Source organism: Aquila chrysaetos, chromosome 11 (genome assembly GCF_900496995.4).
Source record: "Aquila chrysaetos chrysaetos chromosome 11, bAquChr1.4, whole genome shotgun sequence".
NCBI lineage: Eukaryota > Metazoa > Chordata > Aves > Accipitriformes > Accipitridae > Aquila > Aquila chrysaetos.
In genome coordinates, this window is record NC_044014.1 from 26734968 (window position 1) to 26762331 (window position 27364).

Genomic DNA, 27364 nt, shown 5'->3' on the forward strand with positions numbered 1-27364 from the left:
TTCACATAGAAGACATGTAGTGCTAAAAGCAGCAATGGAACATGTTTTCAAGCTACTGATAAAAAGTCAGCATTTAACACAAGCAAATGGGCAGAAGGTATTTTTAAGAAAAAATAATCAAAATAATATTATTGCAGAACTAAACAAGGCAGTAGCAATTGAGCCACTTCAACTTTTCTCTGTGAAAGACTTGATTGGGAAGTGCAATTTCTTGTCTTTTCCTTCCCTCCCCCCGCCCAAATAATTACTCTGTAGACCAGAACTGACTCACAGTAAAATATCTCTTAACTAAAGTAAGCAATCAAGGACACAAATTCTGTTTTCAGTTTAACCCAAACTAGCTCCATAGTCTCACTGGGATTCTCGAAATTTTTAAATGGGATTTAAATCACTTTAGCTGTTAGTTTATAAGCACATGAATTCTAACAAGGAAACTAATCAAAATCACACAGGAGACACCTTTTACTGCAGTGAACTCCATAGAAAACCCTTGGGAATTAAGTATGCTTTGACAAGCCTTTAAAATAATTACATTCAAATACAGTGAAAACTACAAAGCTTTTTCAGTGGAACTTTAAATCACATATTATCAATATCAGATTTGTGGCTCTATTTGATTCATAACTGTTCACATGTTTGAAAGATTTCCTAAGTTAATAAAGAAAAAGATCAAGAGAACTAAAAATCACTATCAGTCTATTGAAGTATCACAAATCCCATTGCATGGCCAATTCAAACTTGACTTTGCTTTACAGTCCTGACCACTATCTACATTTGTAACACTGTGCTTATTTTCCAAGTTGGCTTCCATTTTTGCTAGCACAATTTTACTTCCAGACAAAATAGGCCTATAGTTTTACCACGTAATATGGAATTACTAAACTCACTGTTTGTAGCATAGTTGAAAATCATGGTGCCAGAATACTGAAATAGGCTGAGGGGTGGGCTGGAAGTCAGTTTTTCTTTCTGTCTCTGCTTCTCTTTTGCAGTGGGAGTCTACTATTTTACTTCCAAAAGAGAAAACTGGGATTGATTCAGCGCTGATGCAACAAACCAATCAAAAATCCTCCAGTAATGCTGGGACACAGTGTTTGCTAAAAAAATGTTCTTTAAAATAAGAATACAGAAAATCATAGAAAACTTACAAGTACTCTGCCAGTTAACGTCTGGGCAGATATCATGACTCCTGCCCAGTCCTTCACGGAGGTCATCCATCCTACTTCTGCTGCCACATTCTCCTCTTTTTCATCTGTTGGTTTGCAGGCCCCATCTACCTGTGTATCTCCACCACCATTGATCTTCTGGGCCTCCTGCAAAGTAAGTATTTGGGTTAGTCAATGTTTAGCAATTTGACAGTGGAAGTCAGCGTATGGTTGTGGCTATGAAAAAAGCAAATCAGTCTTCCTGGATTCGGGCTAGATGAAATTAAGCACCTACATGGCCATATCTCTTCAGAAATAATAGAAATAGAAACGTTCTATGACGTACCAGACTAACAACTAGATAATAATACTCTCCTTGACATTACATCTTAAAAACATATATTTGGCATCAGATATGCTATATTTTCCTTCCCTATACGCAGCATAATTGCCAAGAGCTATGTATGCAATTATAGAGCTACATACAAATGAGTTTGTCAGACATACACTGAAGGACCTTTTGATGTATTAATTCAAAACAATGTGTACTAGGTGTGAACATAATTTATGTACAATTTTAATTTACTATCACTAGAATTAATTTTCTGAGTAAACCTTCACTGAGAAGCATGATGTAACAAGACAATAATTATCAAGTGTGAGGGGAACAAAATACACCATAAAGAATCTGCAGGGAGCTGCCATGCTATCACTGAACCAGTTTCAATAAAAGTGTTTAATATATCACAGGAATTCTTCTGTCAGTAAATGGCTCTCGTAGAACGGAGAGCTAGAAATTAAAGAGGACCCTCAGCTGCACTAAGCTGACTGATGAGTCACATGCACTGGAATTCATATCGGTCTCTCACAGATGCTGCCATAAGGATGTTGTGCTCTGTGGCTGCCTGCTATGTGCTACAGTCATGGATGCTGCACAAAAATCCAGGGAAATGATAGGAAAAGCCAGCCAGGATTGTACAGCATTTAAAACACATCATATGCAAAGAATCAGACTGTGCCATGAGCATGCCTTTGGTGACAGCATAATACTAATGACTTCCTGAATACTTGGAAAGTTATCCTAAACAAGCATAGGGGAGTGTCGTGGTTTAACCCCAGCCAGCAACTAAGCACCACGCAGCTGCTCAACTCACTCCCCCCACCCCCACCCAGTGGGATGGGGGAGAAAAATCAGGAAAAGAAGTAAAACTCATGGGTTGCGATAAGAACGGTTTAATAGAACAGAAAAGAAGAAACTAATAATGATAATGAGACACTAATAAAATGACAGCATAATAATATAAGGATTGGAATATACAAATGATGCGCAGTGCAATTGCTCACCACTCGCCAACCGATGCCCAGTTAGTTCCCGAGCAGCGATTCCCCCCAGGCCAACTCCCCCCAGTTTATATACTGGGCATGACGTCACATGGTATGGAATACCCCTTTGGCCGGTTTGGGTCAGCTGTCCTGGCTGTGTTCCCTCCCAACTTCTTGTGCCCCTCCAGCTTTCTTGCTGGCTGGGCATGAGAAGCCAAAAAATCCTTGACTTTAGACTAAACACTACTTAGCAACAACTGAAAACATCAGTGTTATCAACATTCTACTCATCCTGAACTCAAAACATAGCACTGCACTAGCTACTAGGAAGACAATGAACTCTATCCCAGCCGAAACAGGGACAGGAAAGCAGCAAAATTCAGTGCTGAGGCAAGTACTGAGCACTTGAACTGCACCCAAAGATCTATATTAGTGCTTCAAGCACTCTGCACAGACCAACAGCTTTAAAGATCTCGTTTATAGATGACTTGCCTATAGGCCACTAAGCAGGAAATCAATTGCCATTAATCCCCTTTGGGATATTTGTTACACAAGCAAAGATGTTTGATGCTGGTTCACTGATTATTACTACGGTAGGAATACTACACTACCACAGTCAAAATGCATAGCTGTGAGATGGCCTTGAGGACACAGCTGGACATAAAGGTAACGGCACTTCCTGAGAGCAGTACTGAACTAATAAGGCTGTTGCACTGAATCTGTCAGCAAAGGACAGTAGAGCAACACTAAAAATGTAATATGGAGACCAACAGTTGCTTTTAGAGAATCTCAGTATTGCAACTCAATTAGCTAATCAGATTGTTCTCGGTTAGTCTCCCTCCTGAAATGCGGGCCCTGCCTTCTTACCAGCAATTATAGCACAGTGCATGATGTGGCTATATTGATAGTACCAAATTATTCGGAGTTACAACAGTAATTCAGTACTTCCTAAGCAAATAACCAGAGAAAAGATAAAAGCTACTTTGTATTTGCATAACTGGACCTCATTCCCTGACAAATTTGGATACAGTGAATCAGATGTTTTGCACTTGGCAAGAAAGACGTATACTGCATTGCACACGCACAGAGCACAACCTACAGAAATGAGCTCACTGCTTAGGACAGTGATGTATAGTACAGCGCAAGGCATTTCCAGGAGAGTAACGTTTTGGCTAGGGACAATTTCTGACCCATATCATCACCAAGCCATATAGAACAGTCCCAAAGAAATGTCTTGACCACCATCAGTGTTTTGATTATAAACCAGAAAGAGAAACCTAGCTTCTTTTGGGTTTTTTGTTGGGTTTTTTTTTGAGCGGATGATGTGGCTGTACGTACCAGACATTGTAATAAAACAAAATATTGAGGTTTAGGCACCCTAGACACATCTCTAAGGCCCTGGGGGCAGTCAGAGGCCTCACTGGCCCTGGCTCTTCCCAGGGTCCCCCCACTGTGCCTGTGGCCCAGGACGCCATTTCAGCCCAGCCCAGGGCCAGCAACTCCCCACAGCCCTGTCCTACCCAGCCACGGGCCTCGCTGAGCCAGGCCCCACCAGCCCCGCCAACCCACAGCTGGTGCCCCTCACCAGGCCAGATCCTTACCCTCACCCACAGGCTGACATCCCAGGCTGGCCCCGGCCTGCCCCCAAAGAGTTGCTGATGCCCAGGGCGGGGGGGCTGCCCCGGCCTGCCCCGCTCCCTGGCTGGGGCGGTGGGACAAGGCCCTGGCTGCCAGGCCCGGCCCTGCCGGCCTGGGCATGCCCTGGCCCTCGGGAACCCCGCAGCCCCACACCGCCCTCACAGCTACTGACCTCTTAAAGATTACATGCGCCATTTACTTCTCTCTTCCCACCAGTTTGTCTGCCCTTTGTACCTATTACAGCTTGTCTTTCAGATTGTAAACTCTACACGCCAGATTTTACTCCACGGTCCTCCTCTGCATAGCACAGTGGGCTTTTATGCTCTGTACAAGTTTATGCTGAATGAAAGTATTAATGTGGTTTTCATAGTAAAGGCGGTGCAATTATCTCTTCCTCTCAGATAAGAAACTGAGATGGTGATTAAGTGCCTAACTCAGTCACCAGAGAAGTCATCGGCAGAGCGAGGATGAAGCCACAGACGTTCTTAATTTTTCCACCCCTATTTAAAATCTCAGGGATGCACACCTTGCTAAAAAATTCATAATTACGGATTTTGGTATAGAAAGTCACAGAACTACAGATCATTAAACAAAAAGAGCTGAATGGAAAAGTCCATTTCATGGTAGTGAACTTGAAAGCATTAAGGTTGGAAAATTCTGTTATTGTTTTCATACTCCTTCCTTATCCCCAATGTTTTTGTCAATATATCAAACTGAATTTTAAAGACATGATTATTCATAAGATTATAAAAATGAAATTTCCTAACACTCAATAAAACAGTAAGAAATTTAATTCATGGAAAGAGAAAGGTAGATTTTATATTTTCAAAAGGTTCTAATACCCTACAGTTCTTTTTGCTGTACTGACTTTTGGTTGCCAGTAGAATAGAACAGTAAGATGTGACAGACTTATTCAGTATTTGATTCTCTGAAAGTATTAAAGTCTGTAATACATTTGAAGGGCTGTATTTCTGCATTTATACCACTTATTTCACCTCTATTAAAATCTCCAGCCCATATTATTTCTTAATAAAAATATAAGTGAAACAATCATCCCCTGCCAAGTACCATTTGGAGCAGAGTCTCATGATCAGCTACATACCAAGACTAACTCTTGCCATTATTGTAGCTGTAATTAATATGGAGATTACTTGCTGTTATGTAATACTTGTATTCAGTTAGGATATTTTATATTTTTCATCTACATGGCCAGCTTCTTAGCTTACTTAATTGGCAGTTAAGTATTAAGAAAAGTTTATTCCCAAGTCATCACGCAATTGTGCAGAGACCTCTAAAGGAGATTTAAAGACTGCTTTCATTTACACCGTGTACGAAGCAGTCCTGTTATTAACTGTATAGTCCTGCTCCATTGCTATTTCTTCACCTCAAAGCATTGAGTAACCAACACCACAACCTGAAAAAGGTGCTTAAAAAAATAACCTGACAGTGACGGTAATTGTTTAATTATTTACAGGCTCAGTATCTACAAGTAAAGTAATACTATCTTTATTCACTCTGCTTACCTTTTGTTTCACAAAGTGTTCATTATTTTAATTACCTGATGACAGGAACATTCAGGTAGATTAAGTGAGAAGCAGAATATTTTGTGAAATATGTATTTCCTGAACTTAATGACAAAATGGAACAGAATGCATGATGAGAAGGGGCATACAGGAATCAGGATTCACTGTTCTACCAATGGTTTGACACGGACCTGGACTAGATAATTCAATGATTTGTCTTATACTTTCAACAATAAATATTGATTTAGATTACACAAGTGCTGGGATGCTTAAACACAATTATCTTAAGAAAGCAGACTTCAAAAAAGGGAAAAGACACTCAAAAACAGTTTTCATTTTTGAAAATGTAGTCCTGCCTGCTTCACTTTACCTCTCTCTAGAATATCCGTACAGACATAGAACTAATGCACAGACACTCCATTCAACCCAGGACTACACAAAATAAAATCAGAAAATGTTTATGAAAACTTAAAACGTCATCTGAAAATAATTTGCCTTTTTAGAAGCCCTAAAAAAACAGGACACTGTGAAGACAACCTGGTGAGCACTCTCTGAAGTATGGTACTGAAAAAAAAAACTGGTCTCTTGGTAAAATATGTTAGAAAACACAGGAAACAGGCAGGTAATGTGAGGGCAAACAACTGGGTTAAAATCTGGTGAAACAAAGAAAAGGACTTCTGATATCCCTGCTTATCTAACATTGAACTAGTATGAATAGCACGCAAAAATCATGAAGTATCAACTGTAATGAGAATACAGGGCATCGAGTCATGCCCACATCACACAAGAGGAAGCAGTACACTCAATTTAAGCAGATGTTTAAAAACAGTAATACCAATGGAGCAAGCCCAGTACCGGCCTTGGAATTCCATCCTAGAGAACATGAGGTAAGGGCCTGCCAGAATAGCAGTTGCAACTGGTTTGAAGGCAAGTGCTGCTTTAGATAATGATGCCAGCGACTTGCAATTTTATCTCTATTAACTGCCCTCAATTAACAGCATTGCATTCCTAAAGCCTGCATTTTAAGAAACGTTTTATATCAGATCAACAACACTTTCATACTGGCCACTCTTGTACACTGGAAATCCACATTCATGTTCCTTTCCTTTTCATTCATCTGCTTCCCCAAAGCCACCAACAGATGCTACATGAAGAAGGATAATTTTGCATATAAGACTATTTCTCCTTTCTGTTAGGCAGACCTCTAAAACACTGAGTTTAAAGTTATTAGACTTCAATCAGTAATTCAATTACATGCCCGTAGATACATTTTCTCACCATTTTGATAACTCCAAACAGGGGCCTTAAATTTTTATAAAACCATAATATCATGCTGCATTCTCAGCAGCTGGGCAACATACAGTGTATGTCAAGACATCAGGTACCTCCTGAATACATTGCCACAGCAGATGTTCTCCAACAGATACAGTCACCATCTGTAGTCTTCATCTTAATAGTTACTAAGTACCAGTTCATCCAGTGCTACGAACAAACAAAACAAAAAAACCTGAAGAAGTTCACCTGTTCTGTTTAGCAAACACAGGATTTCACTGGAATATTAATAAAGAAAGCAGATGGGAATATGAGAAATAAATAGCTGTATGGAGACTTAGACAACTCTTTGAAAAGAGTCAATCCTGCAGGAAAGAGAAAGCAAAGGCTAAACCAACTAAATGTGAGCTAAGAGATACTCCCTATAAACTGGCCTATCCGCTGCATTTCTTTGAATATTAGGTTCTTAGTCAATATTAGGTTACATTGGTGTCAGTTATCATATTGCAGCTATGGTTTGGCTAGTTTCAAAGGATTAATTATTGATACCTAGAAAAACATTACTCCTCTCACTGAGTAAAAGGAAACAGAATGATCAGTGGAAAACATGGCTGATGAGATAGCCAAGCATTTTTCTCTCATAAAATATTCAGAAGCTATGTAATTTGGTGTTTGCAAATCTGGCAGGTTAAGAAAAATTAAGTCCAAAATAGATTCCAAAACTTTTCTTATTAGTTTAAGAGATGGTAAACTCCTGTGAAACAACTATTCTTTTTGCTTTCTGCATTCCTGCAGAAATTCTGAGAAGCTCCTTGCCAGTCATTACTTACAACTAGAACCTTACTTCCTGTGCTGGCCAAAAAAAAAAAAAAAAAATCTTTCACCGTGAAGAGACTAGGTTCCAAGACCAAACACATTTTCTCTTTTTCCAGTTACCATCTTCTCTGTTGCACTTGTGCATACATTCAGTAATCCTGAAAGACTTTTTTTTTTTGTGCCCTTCATATTTCTGGTATGGGTTACTTGTATAAAATCCCCTTTTCATGTCATTGTTTTGACTGACAAAAATTGCTGCAGTAGAGGAATTAATTCTAAAACCTTGACCCTGAGAGGAAAGGGAAACTAGATTAGTAAAATACAGTGTCCCAGCCATGATCCCACAAACAGCATAAGTCTGTCAAATGAAAGGTTCCTGGGTATGGTTCTCACTTAAGAACATGAAACAGCAGACACCTACATTATCTGAAATCTGAAGAAAATACAAAAAGACTCAGTTCAAAGTTTAAAAATTTCTACATGTTAATGGAGGTGTTATGATGTAACACCTCCATTGGTGAAAAGCAGTATTTCTGAATAACTGGAAAGCTGGCTGAGTGATTTCCATACCAGCCTAAGAATTGGGAGACTTGCTGAAGTTTCTGTTCTGCCACCAAATTTTTGAAGTCCTCAGTCACATTATCTAGTCTCTTCATGTCTTCATCCCACAGCTATAGAACAAGAGTAACGGTAATTTCTGTTGCATAGGGATCTTATAAAGATAAATATATTTAGGATTTTTAGTGTTTCAGTATTACACAAATGGCAGACGATGCAGGCATAGTGTAGGGAATCATAAAGTAAGACACACTAAAAACATACTGGTAAAGATTGTTAGACTAATTATACAAGACAATTAAACATATAAGACAGAAGTGTAAAAGGGAAAGAATGAACAATTCCAGGCATTATAGTGAAATGAAAAAGCAGAGTCTTAATAATGATGCCAGGAAGTAAAAATAGATGATAAAACCAGTGCCCACTGAAGTTATAGAAGAGTAAATAGGGGAGGAATATAGAAGGACTGCACAATGTGAGAATCCAACAACAATTTTTTAAAAATTGCACTTAATGAAAGAGATTGTCAGAAGGAGAGCGTGATTCTCACAACTAAAAATCTGCGATAAAAACAAAGTCGTTACAAACTTCACATGCATTCAGATGGACAAACGGGGTGGTTTTTAAAAACCTTATGATTCTTGGTTCAAGTTAGCAACTGTTTATAACAATACATAAGCTTTGACTATGAGTTCAGAAGTTTGTGTGAATAATTTCATTTATATTTATTCATAAAAATAAACCCTTAAGTTTTCCTTTGTTACTTCTAATTGTGTATCAGACCACATTTATAGAAATAACTAGTGAACTTGTACATAACAAGTTAACTTACTGTCTGCAATACATAAATAAATAAAAACAGGACAAGTCAGTGATGTACAGCTTAGGATTATTCACTGAAAATATTTCACAAATTGTCAAACTAACAACTAGCCCATATCCATAAAGTTATTTTCCTTATCTATAGTCAACAGAGCATTTCTTATTAATTTCCTTTACAAAGATGACATTATTATCACTTTAAATATTTCCTAAAGACCCTGTTCAATTACAAAGTAGCAGACAAAAGGGCAAAACAAGCATTTCATTTTATTAATAGGGACACTAAGTTTAAATCAAAGGAGACATGTCATTATTCTTTGGTCCCAATAATACCATAGGAGTAGGTACAGTAGGCATATTAGACAATTACTATGTAAAACAGAATATTAGTCTTTAACTGCCTTTTCTGTGGTTCAAGCATTACACTGAGACCATTCTTTCAAAATGTATTTTAAAAAACTTTAGAGTAGGCATGCCAGATCACTAACCTTAAATATGATGGAAACTAAAACTGTAAAAAATACATGAAGCAATACCAGATGGGACTGAGTTATGAAAACGATAGAAAGTGAAGGGAACTTTAATGAAAAAGCACACAGAAGGGTAGAAAGGTATGTGTATTTTCTGTTATCCTCCCGTTTTATTTCCTCCCACCTAACAGAAAGCAAGTCAAAGAAAGCATACCATTGACAATAAAATTGATACAGACATCATCATGAAATAAACACTGCCAGATTACCTACATCCTATTGACTAATTAATCCAGGAGAAATTTCTTTCTGTTACAGATGATAAAACATTCTAAGTATCAGTAATTCAACAAAAACTTGTAACAAGCAATAAAAACCACACTTCACTTACTGTCTTCATACTTAGCTCATTTTTGTGATGCTATACGATTCATTGCAAACCAAAAATATCAAAGTGCTTCATAAATGTGAGAAAAAGGTCTTAATAAATGAAAAAAAAGTAATAAACAGTGGGGAAATTACCTAACTAGTTTATCTTAATTACAGGAAGTACTTTAGCTGATTGCTTATAATTTTGTTGTTGTTGTTTTTGTTAAGTAATACCCAACTCCAATTCAAGTTTTTCAATCATCAGCTCTTGGCATTTTTTTTTTACTACTGTGAAAGGATGAAAAACACATTGAAAAATCATGCATTTGATTTTGCCTAATTTTAAGAGAAGCATTACCAATAAATCTTTTATATGATCTAAATTATGACAGTCGCTTTTACAAAATAATTATGTGGTAGAAGCTGAAATAAGAAAACTGCTGAAAAAAATATTCTCTGCCAAGAATACTCAACATTAAAATAGGTCATTAAAAGGTTCCAAAAGTAGGAGGTTTATTTCACTAAAAGATACATACAAATACAAGGTACAAAATAAGTATCAAACTGCTTTGTCAGTGAAATTAAACTTGGCAGTATCTTTTCAGTTGCATACTTTTCTCCACCGTGCTCAATTACAGAAGAGGCTTTTATCTATTAGCAAACAGTACGCTTTCTTTCACTATATTAACTTCATAGTACTTTCTTGCTTGTGGTATCAGAGGTATCTGAGAGAAAGAGATGCAGACTGGATTGCAGAAGGAAATTCTTCCCCTCTTCTGCATATTACAGAATAGTGATGCAGCTAGCACCAGTGACTAAAACTGGTGCTCAAAACCACCTCTCTGATGCCCCAAAATCACAAAGACTCCATGGATTAGGAAAGGCATTACATAGCTTAATGGACAGAGTCTCTATAAGCACAAGGTACCGTAACTACTCCAAAACCGGGATCTTGGTCCTTGCGTAAAGGAATTAACTACTCACTTCCTTGAATGGCAGAACTCCCTAGAAACCTTGGTGACAGGAATTTCAGGCCTTCATTTGATCCAAATCAAACATTTTCAAGGAAGAGGACTAAAACACTTGTGGCTTCTATTTTACGTGAAAGAGCAAATTATTAATATTGTGTGGGAGTACAGGCAACCTTCCTCAATGCTGACGCTGTCAAACAGGATTTATTTGCATTTACATTTTTACAAAGAGATTTATGATTTTTCCAGAAGGTTTTAGAGGTGACAGGATAAAAGATGAAGGAGGGAGGCAGTGGGACAAAAATAACTGAGACTCACAAATATAACTATTTGGTAATACCATAAAACACATGGATTAGTGATGATTTGAAAAATGCCAGAGAATTGTTCTATTACCTGCCAAATTGGACAAATGAGTCATCTCTAAGGACTTTTTTGATTTAACGGTGATACATAATTTTTATATTTGTTGTATGAAAATTATAAAGGAACTCACAATGAATTAAAGGCAGCTCTCTGTAGGATATAAAGCCATATCTAAGCCTTTAACGATGTAGGAAATTAAGTTCCAGTGTGCAGCACATAAATATTTGAAGAGCAGCAGGTCAGCCAATAAGTAATTAAAAATATTTAACAGCACACAACACTTCTCACCTCAGAGATTACAGAGTCTAATGCAGCTTTCAGACTGGAAGAACTTTGCAGGGGGCGGGAAGAGAGAGTCAGAGAGCACACAAAGGTGCAGGAATCTGGAGGAAAGATATACAGCTCTAATTTTCAAGAATACTGAAAACGTACATTTAGTTGTAAAGTAACAATTTTAATGATTACTTTGAAATAATTACATTAAACTAAATATTTCCCCTTAAAGGATCAGTTATGTCACACTGTAAGAAATGTACAAGTGCTATTATTTAATCAAGTAGCTATGACCTCATTCATTACCCACTGCTATGGAAACAATTTTGTGTAATCTGAATCCCATGACTCCCTTGCATAAATGATTAAGTAGACAAAAATTTTTAAACCTAAAAGAAGAAAATTTCCTTGTAGATAAATTTGTTTTAGGTAACATACATTATTTTGGTTGACTTCCCAGACACTAAATATCAGCATCCAAATTATCCAAAGTCAGTACTTGTACACTACAAATACAGCAGCTGGTACATTTATGATGCAAAGAAACAGCCACAGTTCCTGCAAATTCAGAGATACTGACTGAAATCTAAGGCAGAGAAGAGAGGAAAGCTAAATTTTTGACTTGCATACTATAGCTCCATTAATTTTTATTTATGCCATATAGAATGAGAACAAGCTCAGTGATTTCTCTTTGACTTTCTTAACCTCATCTTTTTAAATAGCAGGAATAACTTTAACTGGCACAGAGATCATTTCCTCCTCTTGTGGATGTACTAGTGATGCACTGCCAGGAATTGATGCCTGACTGTGACATTGAACATAGCCTTTGCAAGCAATCAGAAGTTGGACTACTGGAAAATAAAGATACATGGTGTCCATTCTTGATTTTCATAACACTAAGAATTATATCTAAGTCTTCTTTGCTTATGGCAGGACTGAATCTGCCTGTACCAAAACTTGTAGGTGAAGTTCCTACTCTGACAGGTCATTTTCTAAATGAGAACAGCAACTCTTTGAAGTTCCTCAGAGAGCCTGAATTGTTAGAAGCAGCCCTGGCAGAGTTGCATTAGTAGCAGAGGGCAGGTGAGGTGCTTAAAGACAGACATTGTTCCATCTCATGAGTCTGCAGTTTATGACTTCCAGATTTGTCAAACCAGCAAATACTGCATGTCACAAAAACACGTTACCTCTGAGTACTCACTCTGTCTATAAATTATGCATGATACAGCAAGCAGTTATTCTCCACTGATCAGGAAAGATAATGAACAGAGGTGAAAGAATAGGTCAATTTAAATGTTTAGCTCTAAGATTAAATAATAGTAAGAAAGAAACTAAAAGAATAACAATTATTAAATCATTACAGAATATTGAGTTTTAATTTGCTCAGCCTTTAGGGGAGCAGAAGAAGTTGACAATGATCAGTAATAAAGTTAATGCTAGTACAAAAATTTCAATCTTGAAAACAGGTGGAAATCAACCATGACCTTTGTTTACATCTTGCAATTTTGTGATTATCTAGTAACTTTATTACAGAGACTAGAACTCCAGTTTTTTTCTTTTAAATTTTATATAAATTATTCTGGTAAAGAGTTTGCAGCAGCAAAAAGATCAAACAGCTCATCAAAACAGGCTGTCACACTTTACACTATTCACAAGCTGTGTTTTACAGAACCTACTCATCAACTTGAAGCTTTAGAGTCTTCCTCCATTTATAGTGCTGCATAATTACCTCACACAGCTTCCCAAGATGCAGGTGCCCCCCATAATTTATCTGTGAATGAGATTCATTGACAATCCCATCCAAGTATCACATGAAGTTAAAAATTTTACCTTTACTACTTCTTGAAAGAAAAAAAGGGCTTAATTAAGCCCTAATAGAGAAAAAGCAAGTAATGATTCATACATCAGTAATTCACATCTTCCAAATATCTGACTCTAGTTTATTCAGTAACAAGACGTTGAAGTAACACATATAACTACAGGATGCATTTGAGGAATGCACTTTGAGAAATAAATACATCTCTGTATTTCAGATTCAACTCATGGAAATCAGAAAAAAAAAAAGGCATGAACTGTAAGATTGGCTTTTTTTTCTAGTTTAAAAGTGTGACATTTATCCTCACAAACTAGTTTAGCAAGGGAAATGGGATTTACAGGTTACAAAGGCAGAAGTCATACATAACATGATTCCCATTTTGTCTGCAGATACACCCCTCTGAGAAGAGTATTCAAGGATATTTTTCTTCCTGGTCACTCTCCGAATCCTCACTGTCACCATGGGATGCACTGTGCATAATTCAAGTGCTTGATTTTATTGATGCTTGTAAAGTGAAGTATAATACTTAAGTACTTTTACTTTCAATTACTGATGATGTCCACATTGGCAACCATTACTGCCTTGTTTTACTAGCTAAAAGCGTGTAGTGGTCCTCACCCTAGGTTGCAAAAGTTTTCCACTGAATAAAATTAACTTCCTGTGAAGAAGGAAGCTTCTTCCTTAACACTAAGTCATATATCAGATTTTTGTACTGTGCTGTGTTAATAAAACTTGACTTCAAATCTATTTTAAAGGGCACTCTGTGGAAACAAAGTCTCCTTGTTATTGATTGGATCAATAGAAAGAGCTGTAAAAATTCAAATGAAAAAATGTTACCTTAATTCAGTTTTCATTTTTTTCAGTATTCAAAAATGATAAAACAATTCTATTTCCTCTAAAAAACCTACCACTATTACCATTTGAATTTAAGTTGGAATCACTCAGTTCCACAGAAATCTTCTCCTGTACTAATTTCTGCTCATGCAGATAACCACGGGAGTAACAGAAAGCTATAAACTAAGCAAACTTTCCAAATTCTGCTTCCATTTCTATAAAGCAAAGAGTGTTTTACACAACGTTCCAAGCAATTACCCAAAACAGAGAAAACAGAGGCTGGTGTAACACCCAGCAAATCAGTAATTGAGCTATTTTCCTTTCTATCGTTTTTTTTCCTAAAGCTATTAGCTTTGTCCATCATATGCACCAACAAACCTACAAATCTTCAGTGCTTCCACAGCTCAGAAAGTGATCTGTGAGCTGCTATTTAAGTACACACCACCTCATTAATTCTCCTGCTCTATGATGTCCAGCAACATCTTTGCAGGTATGGTGCTAAATGCAGTTTCCCTCTTGTCTCTCAACAAATTTATGAGAACAGATAGAATTCCAACAGAAAGGGGGAGAAAATGACCAGGCCCTCACGCTCCCACCTCTCAGAACTCTACTCTCACCAGAAAGGTCCTGGGCATGCTTCCCATTAGGATCAGACACAGCAGCTGTCAGCATATGAAAGCAAACCCTGTGAAGGTCTGTAGTGTCTTTTTTTAAACATAATACCGGTCAGAAGAGGGGAAAAAAGGAGCCTGAATTTTGCTACTAGCCATCTCTCTGGATACTACCATCTCTGTAGGAATTATAACGTAGAAAAAGAGATTGTAAATGTTGTGAAGCACCATGTGAAACTAAGTTCACAATGATACCACTTTGTCCAACGCTATGGAAGTACAGAGATAAAGCTAGCAGTTCCTCTGACTGGGTTTTGGTTGACGGTAAATTAAGTATGAATCAACAGTGTGCCCTGGCAGCCAAAGGGCCAACCGTGTCCCAGGGTGTATCAAGCACAGCATAGCCAGCCAGTCGAGGGGGGTGATTGTCCCACTCTACATTGCACTGGCACGGCCCCACCTCGAGTACTGTGTGCAGTTTTGAGCACCTCAATACAAGAAGGACATCAAACTATTCAAGCGTGTCCAGAGGAGGGCAGCCAAGAGGGTGAAATGTCTCAAGGGCAAGACTTACAAGGAGCTGCTGAGGTCACTTGGTTTGTTCAGCTTGGAGAAGAGAAGGCTGAGGGGTGCCTCACTGCAGTCTACAACTTCCTTGGGACAGGGGCAGGGGGCAGTGGAGGGGGAGGTGCTGATCTCCTCTCTCTGGTGACCAGCAATAGGGCACAACGAAATGGAATGAAGCTGCATCAGGGGAAGTTCAGATTGGACATTAGGAAAAGGTTCTTCACTGAGAGTGTGGTCGGTCCCTGGAACAGGCTCCCCAGGGAAGTGGTCACGGCACCAAGCCTGTCAGAGTTCAGGAAGCATCTGGACAATGCTCTTAGTCATATGATTTAGTATTAGGTAGTCCTGCGAGGAGCAGGGAGTTGGACTTGATGATCCTTATGGGTCCCTGCCAACTTGAGATATTCTACAGTTCTATGACTAATCCCCTAACCTTCAGTCTAAACCTGCTTTTCTAAATCTAACCTTTCTTGAACCTTTCTAATCCTGCTCTCCTTATATACCCATGACCTCTGACCCTGTTAAGATGTTTATCTTAACAAAGTAGGGATTGGAAAAGAAGCCTCTGAGCTTCCAATTAGTTCAGTAGGTCTCTAGTGACAAAGAAAAATATGCTAAAAGACAAGATTTATGATCTAAGGCATTTATTCAGGAGATGGGGAGGTATCATCCTTCTTAATTTTGTACTTTTTATTTGCTTGATTTGGTGATGGGGTTTTTTGAGGTTTTCTCTCCCCCTCCTTGATTTGGTGATGGGGTTTTTTGAGGTTTTCTCTCCCCCTCCTTGATTTGGTGATGGGGTTTTTTGAGGTTTTCTCTCCCCCTCCTTCAATACATAACAGTTTGTCATTTGGTGTCTGCAAGTTTGGCTCAGAGCGTCAACTTTCTTTCTGAGCATCTTCTACTATTGCCATTGAGTGTGGTGACACCAAGTACTGAAAAGATGAACAACAGCAGCACACATCCTTCTGGATGAAACTCTGCCAGTCTTCTGGGGTGACAGCAGATGTTTTTGTTATTCCTCATGTCTTGCAGGAGCCAATACTAACCCACGCAAGGAGCCAAAAACTGAAAGCAAGACTGACAGCAATAATATTATAGTCCAATGGGCACTGAGGTCACTGTTTAACTAAATAAGGCACGGGACAATACATGCCAAATTACCAAAATGGTTACACAGTCTTTCAGCTTGCTGGAAAGATTTTTCTTTTTTTTGCTAGAAAAAAATAAAAATATAATTGTAATAAAAAGATACCATTAGGCAGGGTCTAAACCCAGTAGCATGTTTGGCAGGGCTGCTGCATCTGGGACACTGTAATAATAAAAGCTACTAAATACAGTAAACAGACTCTGGAAGGAGGATGAAAGTTGCATTGTTTTGACCGTTTAATTGTAAAAGCAAGCATATGGGAATTACTGAAACAAATATGCAGACACAGTTTGCTCATGTACAGTGTATAGGAATTAGGGAGAAAACTGAATTTCTGAAAATTAAATAAATTCAAATTTAGATTTTTATCAGAATGGAATGTGCTTGGAGTCTGCTTCATTATTACTTCTGAAAAAAAATCTGGTTTGCTTAGTAAATTTAGACATAAAATTTAAGAATTTCATAGTAAACTCCGGCCTTATATTGACAGGCAAGATATCCTCTAGGTTAGTGAGGCCAGAATTCAAATTCTGTCATAAAAGGAAACTTGAACGGTACAGGGATTCCTACAGGTTGGTAGTCACATGTTTTTAGTTTATGTGGTGAAGTTATCTTTTTCTGAAGATAGATTTAATATCAGCCCTGAACTTTTTTTTTTTAATATATTTTGAAATAATGACAATTTCAGGAAGAAATTAAACCTAAAACTGAAATCTTTTATTTACACCCAATATAGTGACTATTTTAAATTATATAGAAAATAAATTATGCATCATATTCTTAGTGGTTCTAAGGGACAAATTGAAGAAAGTTTCATTCACTGTGACATTTTTTCAAGCCACGAAAGCTTCTATGCCAATAAGTTTCCAGCAGATAATCAAACAATTTTATTCTAAAAGCAAACCGAAGCACAACTACTTTTTTTTTTGTTTTTAAAAAAAGGCCACATACAGCTTTCATTTTCATATGGTATTTTCCAAATATTCTATTCAGTTCAGCTTAACCGTCATTTTCAAAGGTACTTAAAAAAACCCTTTAAGACAGGCTCAAATATGGCTAGAAGAATAGGAGGGATATAGAATTAATCAATCCCCACAAATTTATGTTAGAGGTAGGGCAAGCTTCCCATCACAAGTGAAATTTCTAACTACATTACATGACTCACTTCACCGTGTATGAAGAGGAGTATCAGAGGTGTGAATACAAATATTGCTCCTGGCTACCAAATTACTGCAAAGGCAATTTACTGATATGATACTAACACTTAACGGATACGAAGAGAACAGCCAACTTCTTGCAAAGAGTTTAGAGACCTTTTAACAATTAATTCTAGGTTATTAGAATACAGATTTGAGTCTGCTTCCTGACATCTTAGACACAGAGCATCCCAGTGATGGTAGCATCAGTGGCTTGCTGTGCTCCAGACCCTGGAGCTCAGAAGAATGCTTTCACTACCCAGAGACCTAGCAACAGTGATATTTAGTAAAATGATCTTCAGTCACCAAAAAACCACCACATTTTTAAAAATGTATGATTTTCTGCTGTGCTCTGCACTCCCTGTAATCAGCAAGTTCTGCTGGAATCCAAGTGGGGGAAATTTTTCATCAGCATAGGCACATCAATTATATGAATGTCAGCCCTGTTGGAAACCAGACTCAAACTGTTGTTACGTAGGCTGTTTATGAGATGACTGGAGCAAAACAGTAGAAAAGTGTAAAAATAAATGGAATACTTCATAGAAAAAGTAAGGTTAGAACTACACACAATTTGCATGCAAGTCCCAGGTCACTGTAACAAACTGTTCCCTCCCTCATTCCTTCACTGGGAGTTTGGGGTTGTGTCTTTGTTTTTACAATCAACTCACTCTCTCACATACACACACACTCTCTCTGCAGGTATTTTTTAAAATCCTGATAAATTAACTATGTTTGATAACACTCTCACCCACTGAAATGCAATCACCTTTGCTGCTAACCACAGATACAGTGCACAAACCTCACAAAAGACATCTAGTTGATGCTATTGCCAGTAGTACGGATCATGATAGACCATTACATCAACAAAAGCAAAACACTTCTACAAAAATTGCCTTGTGAATTCTATCAAACCTGAAGTTAATAAAACACCAGTTCTGTATTTGGCGACTGATGACTAAACAAACATGAAGTGACTGATTTGGAGAAGATATTCCTACTGAATCAAGAAGTCTTGCTAAGAGTGCTTATACCAAAGAACTGCCCCCCCCCCCCACCACCCCCTCAATATCATGATACTCTCTAGGATGAAGACAGATTCTAGCCTAGACTTACACACTAGATACTAGAACCGAGTTCCTTGAGAGACCATAAAGCTGTTTGAGGGTCTCTCCAATTACTGGCATACGTTAATATCCATGTCGGGACAAAACTATCTCAGAACACAATTTTATTCATGTTATCAGTACTTTTGTCCAAATATATTCAGACATACAAACAATGTTACCTCTGATAACTCTGAATCTTTCACAAACTCCTCTGAATCTATAAAACCTGCAGAGGTCCCTGAAGAACTGAATACAGCTTCCTGAAAAAATGAAGGCTTTCACTTTTATGAAAGCATGCATACTTATCTTTAGAGCACAGTGTCAATACTTCCTCCTCTTCCTATGTCTCTTTAAAATCAAAATGTAGCTTGTCAAAATATCAGCTTTCTTTACAATATGATGATACAGCATTGCCATCAGATGAGTTCCAGGTGGTCTAATCAAAACTAAAATCCTGATTATTAGAATATACAGGGTAGCAAACCTAGTTATTGGCACAACAAAAACAGGAGGGTTTTGGCTGGTTGGGTTGGTTTTGTTTTTTTTTTTAAAACTAAAGAAATTCCAAGACAGTGACATAGGCAGTAAAGGTATATTGATTCATAAGAACTAAGGATCTGGGCCAGCAAGTATAAAGACGCGTTCCCTCCAGGACAGGGCAAAGCATATGGCTCTACAAATGACTCCATATGACTTCCATATGGCTTTCTAAATTATCTTTTCCATACCTATGTTGTATTTGATCCAACATCTGCTTTCTTTTCACCATCCATATTTTATTATATTCCAAAACCACTCACAACTAATATTTAACAGTACTATATAAGCATAACCTGAAAAGGATTTTCCTATGGGCTACACATAAAATTAGTAAAACTGTAGTCAGTCTTCAATAGCAGAAAGAGATATTGTACAATCTCACATGATTCATTGCAAGACGTTCACTAGATTTATAGATATACTAAGGGTAAAATATATACCCAAGCTCTACCACAGGAAAATCAGTAGTGCTCTGATTTACTACTACTTTGCACAGAAACCATTATACACATAGTGGCATTTTGACTTCTTCCACCATGCTGTGAACAGCAACTGAGAACTATTTACTCTGCTGACTGCTTAGCCCTTTTCACTGGATAAAAGGAACTGACATCAAGCCATATAGAAAGCTTGCATTGTTTAGTTTGTTCAGTTTTAATATTTCACAAAGAAATTGGCATATTCTTTCTCTGGTGTTTCAGAGCCAAAATAATTCAAATTAGTAAGTACCCACTGGTTTATGGCCACAGTTCAGTCATTAAGCTCACTTAGTTCTACGGATTCAGTCTGGGAACACAAATGTATCTACTAATTATAAAAGTAAACCCTGTAGTTCTAGCAACCAGTGCTATGCAATGACCACGAGCCTATGGTACTTCTACAGGATGAATGTAAATGAAGTGTCTTTGGTTTTGTATACACGTATTTAAGAGTTCTGTGACTAAATCCAGATCCAGAGATATCTCAGTTCCAAAGGACAGAAAAGAAAAAGATTACTGCAGAGTCAGCTACTTATTACACATAGCACCTATTTAAAATACTGAAATAATCATTTTATTCTAAACTGTATAGAAGACTTTCACAAGTCTCACGACCAAATTTCATTAACCATAACGTGGCAGGTTTGTCATTTCTCAACTAAAGGGCTGACAGATTGCTATTCTTGCAAACAAGAATAAATAACTTGAGTTAACACTTTGAAGGAAGACTTGCTGGGCTTTCCTAAGGGGCTGGGGAATTTACTTTAAATAAACAAATAAATGCCTCTACATAGGTCACAAATGAAGCTATAGCAGTCCAACATTAGTTACCACCTGTAACTAATGAAACAAAACTTTAAAAAAAAATAAATTTAAATGTATGTATTGTAGAAAGATACTTCTACTTTCATAAAATGCAAACAAAGAACTTGCAGAGTGTAGCCTCTATGACACACTACTTTGTATAAATATCCTTATTGCCTAATGTGAATATTCTAAAATTTACAGACAGGATAAGCTGCTGACTACAGTACAGTATTGGTTTGCTCTCTCAAAATGACAAAGAAACACTTGTACACAAGGTTTTAATTCAAAGATGGTGTTCTGAACTGGACTTCCTTCAGGTCAAGTCCATTTTTTTTTAAGCTAGAAAATACAAAATTCAAATTCATAACTTAAACACAACGTTCAGTCAAATTCATTCTTTTGCTAATAGTCAAAACAGCCTTAGCAACTAATTGAAAGCTATGAAAGGGTAAGGGCTAAAAATTGCTGCACTCAATTTCTCAGTGGAAGTACTGAGTTAGTTGCATGACTTCACTTTTGCTTGTGTATTCACCTTTACTTCACCCATCATGCGTCAAGTTAGCCTCAGGAGAGAAATTATGGAATAAATGGAAAGAAAATTATCTATTTTTCTGCCCTTGAAATTTGCTGCCTATGTCAGTCTTCGAACATGTTAACAGGGAAGACCAAGAAAGATAACTTATTCAGTGTAGTAGTCCTTGTTCTGGGAATAAACCAAGAACTTTATTCCACAAGGATGTTAATTCAAGTAATAGGAAAAAAGTAATTTATAATTACTTCCTAAAAGTAATAGGAAATCTTTATAAACCATAACTTAGTTGGCACTCTCAGAATTTCTTGGGACATGGACTAATAGTGAAAATTACTTTTTGTACACTGTCTATGTTCAAGCGTACCAAGAAACAGTTTTGGAAAGTCAGTATCGTTCTTCTACACAGCAAGCTTAGATTGCAAGGAATCTATCAAACAGCTTCAGCAAATATCAAGATCTCTCCTGCAGGAAGGGGTTTTTTGAGTTTGGATCAGTTCAAATACAGGTTAATGCATGTAGAAGGATCCATTCATTTAAGTAGGTAGCAATACCCGTTTAAAGCGTTACTGAAGTTTGAAACATTTATCTCAGTGTCTTTTAATGGAACTCTAAGATGACATATAACAAGACAAAATTCAGCTACTTATAATTATTGAAAAAAAAGCTATGGTTTTGCAAGTGCAAGGAAGTTAAACATGCTACCATGGTCAAATTCAAATGCAGAAATTTTTATTTTGCCTATTAAAGTCCACTCAGCAATAAAATAAATTGTCTATTCCCCAGAGTTATTTTGTCTTAGAAATATAAACGTAGTGGTGTCTTCTGTTGTAGGCTTCAAGTCACTGTGGCTATTCTTTTAAGTAAAGCATTCTCTTTCTCTAGTAGATTTTACAGATTATCTAAAGTTTGAATATACTTAACAGAGAAACGTCTACTACTCTGGGGAGAGCGGAAGTCTGTGCATTGCAACAATAGTATAAATAGGAGGTTATTTTCTCATTCAAAACACTACAAGTGTTTTCACACATTTTAACAAGTACCATTCCCTTTACGTCATCTCTAACACAATCATTTTGAATGTGAGTACTAGAGATGACATCAATAATTTTCACTGTTATCAGTATGCTGCATTTACTGCTGGGTACAAGTTAAAAACATTACAGTACGTATGCCAATAATGTTTGATTATTATTTCTGGATTTCCCAATGCTAATTTGTTTTTTGGGTTTGGTTCTTTTTTGTTGTTAAGTCAGCAAAGTACAGTGACAGGATGAGAAGGTTTATTTTATAGCATGCTTTCTGGGTACAAATAAACTGACAAAAGAATATCAGCATCATTAGGGGATAAAGGAAAGATGAGTTAAGGATTGATACCTCTCCTCTTTCTCTAGCAGAAGAAAAAGGAAACTTCTTTTTTTTAGCTTGAGTAAAGCTGTTCCCCTCTTAACTCCAGTCCCCATGACTCCCCTTATATCTTGACTATTGTGCTGTAACTTGTCCTCCACTTTCCAGTAGTTTAAAACTACCATCTATGGTTCATTTCTTATATCAACTGTATTGCTAATTTACATTCCAGAACCTTATAGACATTTCTACCATGCAATATTAATGTCAAGTGATCAATTATGTAAGCATAAGACCCTTCATTATTATTCCATACGAAGATTTAAATCTGGTTTTACCACAAATGCATATATATAATTTTGAAATTAAAAAAGAACAAAAAACATATTCCAAAACCTCCTATAAGATTCTAAATAGTAAAGATCTATTATTAACAAGATTTACATGTTTCACCTAAAAGTTTCTCCTCACTATAGCAGGGCTGCAAATAGGATAACTAGTTTTACCATAATTTTTTTTACAACACTAAGAAAATTACAATATGTTTGCCTATTTATACTTGTTTCTAGCATGAAAATACAGCTGGTTTATGTTTAAACAAGTGATGAACAAATTATTTCAGAAGAGAAATGATGGTGCAGTCGAAACAGGTAACAATTTAAGAGTTATGTTTCATTCAACTAGTCACGAGCAGAGCAAACAAAACAGCCAGCACCAGGCAAAAAAAATGAAATCCAAAGAAAAAGTTACTTGGAGCCAGTAGCAAAGTTTACTTATAATAATGAATTAAAAATATGAAATCAAGTGTCTCTGGGCTTGGACAATTATAAAACCTCTCCTGATATTGGTAGGCAGATATGTAAAAAATGAATTATCACATTCTCAGACACTTTCATGTCTGAGTTAAAGGAAGTCAATAAAGTTAACTAGCTAGTAGAAGTTCATCAGATTGTAATCAGAATCATTACAATCTACTTGCTGAGTATTCTCTTAAGATTGTTAACATATACCATAAAAGTATACACATGCCAATTCATAAGCACAAAACCACCAAAGAAATACGTAGCCAATTAACATGCACAAAAATACTCAAATATAGATCAGGAACAATTTTTTTCAAATTGGTTATGCTGTATTTCTTTCTTAATTGAAGGACAAATTAAAAAAAAATGCCAGCAATAGCTAATTGTGACTAAAACTTCCATAGAATCCGTTATGTGACTTTAGTTTCTTTGGTTAAGTGGTGTTTGGGTTTGGTTTGTTCAAAATGCAAAAGAAGACTTTAAGAAATTCTATCAAAACAAAGAAGTCTTTAGCATGATACATGCAATGGGGGAAATTTTTCTTTCGTAAACAAATAACAATTTTACTACATACTATCATCTAATTCTGTTTTTAAAGGAAGCCTAGGCACTAAAGGCTATTTAAGAATAATGGAAGCCTTTTTACAGTTTTCAGCAGTCTTTCAATTAGCCCTCTACTATGTATAATTCCCTTCCGTAGCCAGGAACAGATAATCAGAAGAACTGGACACTTTGCTGTGATAGATCTGGCGTTTTGTTTGATTTTGGAATATGGGACAGTAAAGCGCTCATTCTTTTAGAACACAACTTTGTGCCTACATAAGGGTGTGTTCTCCTGGTAGCATCAGTGGACAGTCAAAAGTGCTCACTAAGTATCAATACCATACATTGTTACAGTACCATTCACCTGACCACTATTGGTTGCCATCAACTAATGCATGATCAATTTTGGAAGAGGGATTTTATGTCCAGGGTAAGCAGCTGCCAAGAAGCTGACACTTTTGAAGCAGTTACAACAAACTAAAATCTGCCTAAGCAAGTAATACGATCTTTTGTGCAAGATGGATGAGAAAACACAAGATTCTCAGGATTCTGTGATTTTATTAATCATTCCCAGGAATGGGAACAGTAGCCTTAGGATCCAGAAAACATACATATTAACCAATGTGCAGACTACTTTCTCCGACCTCTTAGGACAGCTCATTCTGTTCCCAGCTGCCTAATTTTGTATGTAATCAATTCATTTAACTTTTCTAAAAATAGAATACAGAGTACACCTGAAGGCAAAATAAGCTTAAAGACATACTATTGTGTTTCAACTAAACATTAGTTTTCTGTATGTGGGAAGTTGTATCCAGTCTCTGTCAAGAGACCAAATAAAGTAGCGAAGTTTGCTAATCCATCACAGGTCACATACCTCTACAAAAGAAATAACATTACAATTTGGATTATTTTTTTTTCCTATAAAGGAAAACCAACAAAAGATAGCATGAGAAATACTTTGGAGCCTGCTTTATTTTCTAGGTAAATAAATATGTACATAATACAAGCTTACCCTTACCTAGGAAAAGAAAATTTATTACAAGTATTTCCTTAACATGCACAAAAATCCAAATGATAACATCATATTATAGAGCAGGAGAACACACATTGAAAATACCACACAAACAGAAATAAAACTGACAATTTGCTTGTACATGCTGAACAAAGGTAAAGCAAAAATACAGTACTACATAAGAAAAAAGAGAGTTAGATTTTTAAAAATGATTGTTTTACTTTTGCTACGAGGTTTTCGCCAAACTATTGTAAGACATTCTTTAATGCTTAATTACAACACCCTGGAACTAATGAGAGTTCACTCATAGGATTGGATTTGGATGCTGTCAGACAAGTAATAAACATAAAAGTATCTACACATTATAGTACTCCCCCTCCAACAGAAATCACTACGCTAATCTTGTGAGTAAAGACTACCTACATTAACATCATTAGTATCAACTGAATACCAAAAATCATTCATTTTCACCCAGGTGCTTCTGTCAAAGCACTGGCTCTGTAAAATTGGACCTGCTTTTTGCACATGGCAATTTACTAACACAATTTGGGAGTTTCACTCTAACCTGTCACCAAGAGGCATTTGGAGAACAGAAAGCTAAACAACTAAGGCACAGGATGGGGACTTCGAGGTCTGACAAACTGCCTTCATTAACAGGGAAGAAGAATTTTGGGAAGAACTTAAGATGGTAATTTTCCAGCCTCAGTTACGTCATTTGCACGCTTGAGATTGATTAGCTATACTGCCTGGAAGTGAAGAGTTTTCATACTATGATGATCATCAACATTTATAAAATTTTTCAATCAGCTAGGACTGAAGATAATATAAGTACCTAATTTTTGCTTACATATCTCATGATTATTACAATAGTATCAAAACATCTCACAGACTTCAGGATTTACTCAGAACACTGATGGCCTTGAAATATTTGCCTTCAGATTATTTAGACAAAGCAGGGAAGTATTATTTGACCCGCTTTTCCAATTTAAAAAAAGCAGGTAGAGAAATTGAAAGGCATGCAGGAAGCCTGTAAGGAAATATAGATCTGAAATCAGGTGATTTCAGGTTTTAAGCTATAGCACTAATGAATGGAATAACCTCCTCTTTCATGTGGTGTACGCATGCAGACTCCATTGCCTTGCTAAAGAAACCATACACAGACTTGAACTTACTTCTTAGAAATCTTTTATGAGTCCTTGAGGTCACCTTTTCAAAATAACCTTATGTTACATGGTATATACATAAAATTCCTTACAGTCTTGGTCCTTTGACAATTTCCTATTCTAATTAGTTTCCATTGGGCTAGAAAACATAGCACTTCTCAGGACTGTAAATTTAGCCCGTGTCCTCATTTTTTTCCCCCCCCTTCCTTAAAGAGAAAGGGTCATCATAAAATTCAAGCTAGTTCCTAACCAAGTTTTGGCAATGTTTTTGTAAGACATTGTCTCATCATACATATCCCTGCAGCAAAGTTGCCATTTAGAAAACAGATTACCAATTTAATTTGTTGATTAATTCCTTGCGTCTGCTACCAGCAACTCAATCTTTGAATGTAATAAAATAAGAGCAGATGGACAGCTCTCAGATACAGCAAAACTGCACAAAGCCAGGACAGTAGGTTCGTCCACATATGAATCCTAGACTTCTATGCCCAAGAAAAAGGTGCCCTTGCTATGAGGAGATCCATTTTCACATGAATAATATATTTTAGGGTAAGCGTATCTGAAAGTATTCTCAATCAAAAAATGGAACTGCTACTTCAGTTTATGTTTAAGGAACTCCTGCGTACAGTGGTTGAAATCAACCTGGATTCCTGCCTGCCATGCCAAGGACTATACTTTATTCTTTTTCTATCCAAAGAACTGTTACTACAGTCTGTGAAGAAAATAAATTCAGTCTTATGGATGAGAAAATAAAAACTTTGAGTTCCAAACGTGAATTTATTTCTCCATGTAGAGTTTTAGAAAGCAGAAGCTAGTAATTTAGAATTAAATAGAGAGCGCTGCAACACTTTTCTTCAGAGACTTGTGGCGTCTACAAAAGCAACATCCTCTCTTAATTTAAGGAGACCAAATTACTGGCTGAGAACTATACAAAAGCAGTTTGTGTTTTATTCTTTTTGGTAGACTAGAGAGTAAGAGGTGAACATTAGACTAAAGATAATTAAGAGCAATAACTGCTTCCATCTGCTATGATTTCTGAAGATTAAGATCTTACCTTATGCCTCAGCTGTGTTAATATCCAGCATTCAATAAGCTGAACTATGACTATATTAACCAGTACTGTAACCAGTTAAGCATGTCAACCACCAGATTGCAAGCGACAGGTGATATGCCCAATCCTTAATACATGCCAAGGAAAGCAATATTTAATGATGGAAAACAAAAAATCTCCTCGAGCATTTTTGAAGCATTACTCTAGAGTTCAAACAGTACCAAGAAGTTTTTTAACAGCAACAAATAAAAGGCTACATGGAAATTT

At 36.8% G+C, this 27364-nt stretch overlaps 1 protein-coding gene across 41 annotated transcripts in view; it reads right to left on the minus strand.

Moving 5' to 3' along the window:
- The window catches only part of KCNMA1 (potassium calcium-activated channel subfamily M alpha 1), a 527339-nt gene that overhangs the window by 388398 nt on the left and 111577 nt on the right, over positions 1–27364 (minus strand). For 38 of the 41 annotated variants that reach the window (XM_041127120.1, XM_030030358.2, XM_030030356.2 and 35 more), the window contains exon 2: positions 1146–1310. In XM_041127120.1, coding sequence (XP_040983054.1) covers positions 1146–1310 — 165 coding nt within the window. Of the gene's footprint in view, positions 1–1145; positions 1311–16245; positions 16452–19178; positions 19260–27364 lie in introns of those variants that run through there. The other 3 variants (XM_030030400.2, XM_030030401.2, XM_030030398.1) reach the window with 3 other exon arrangements.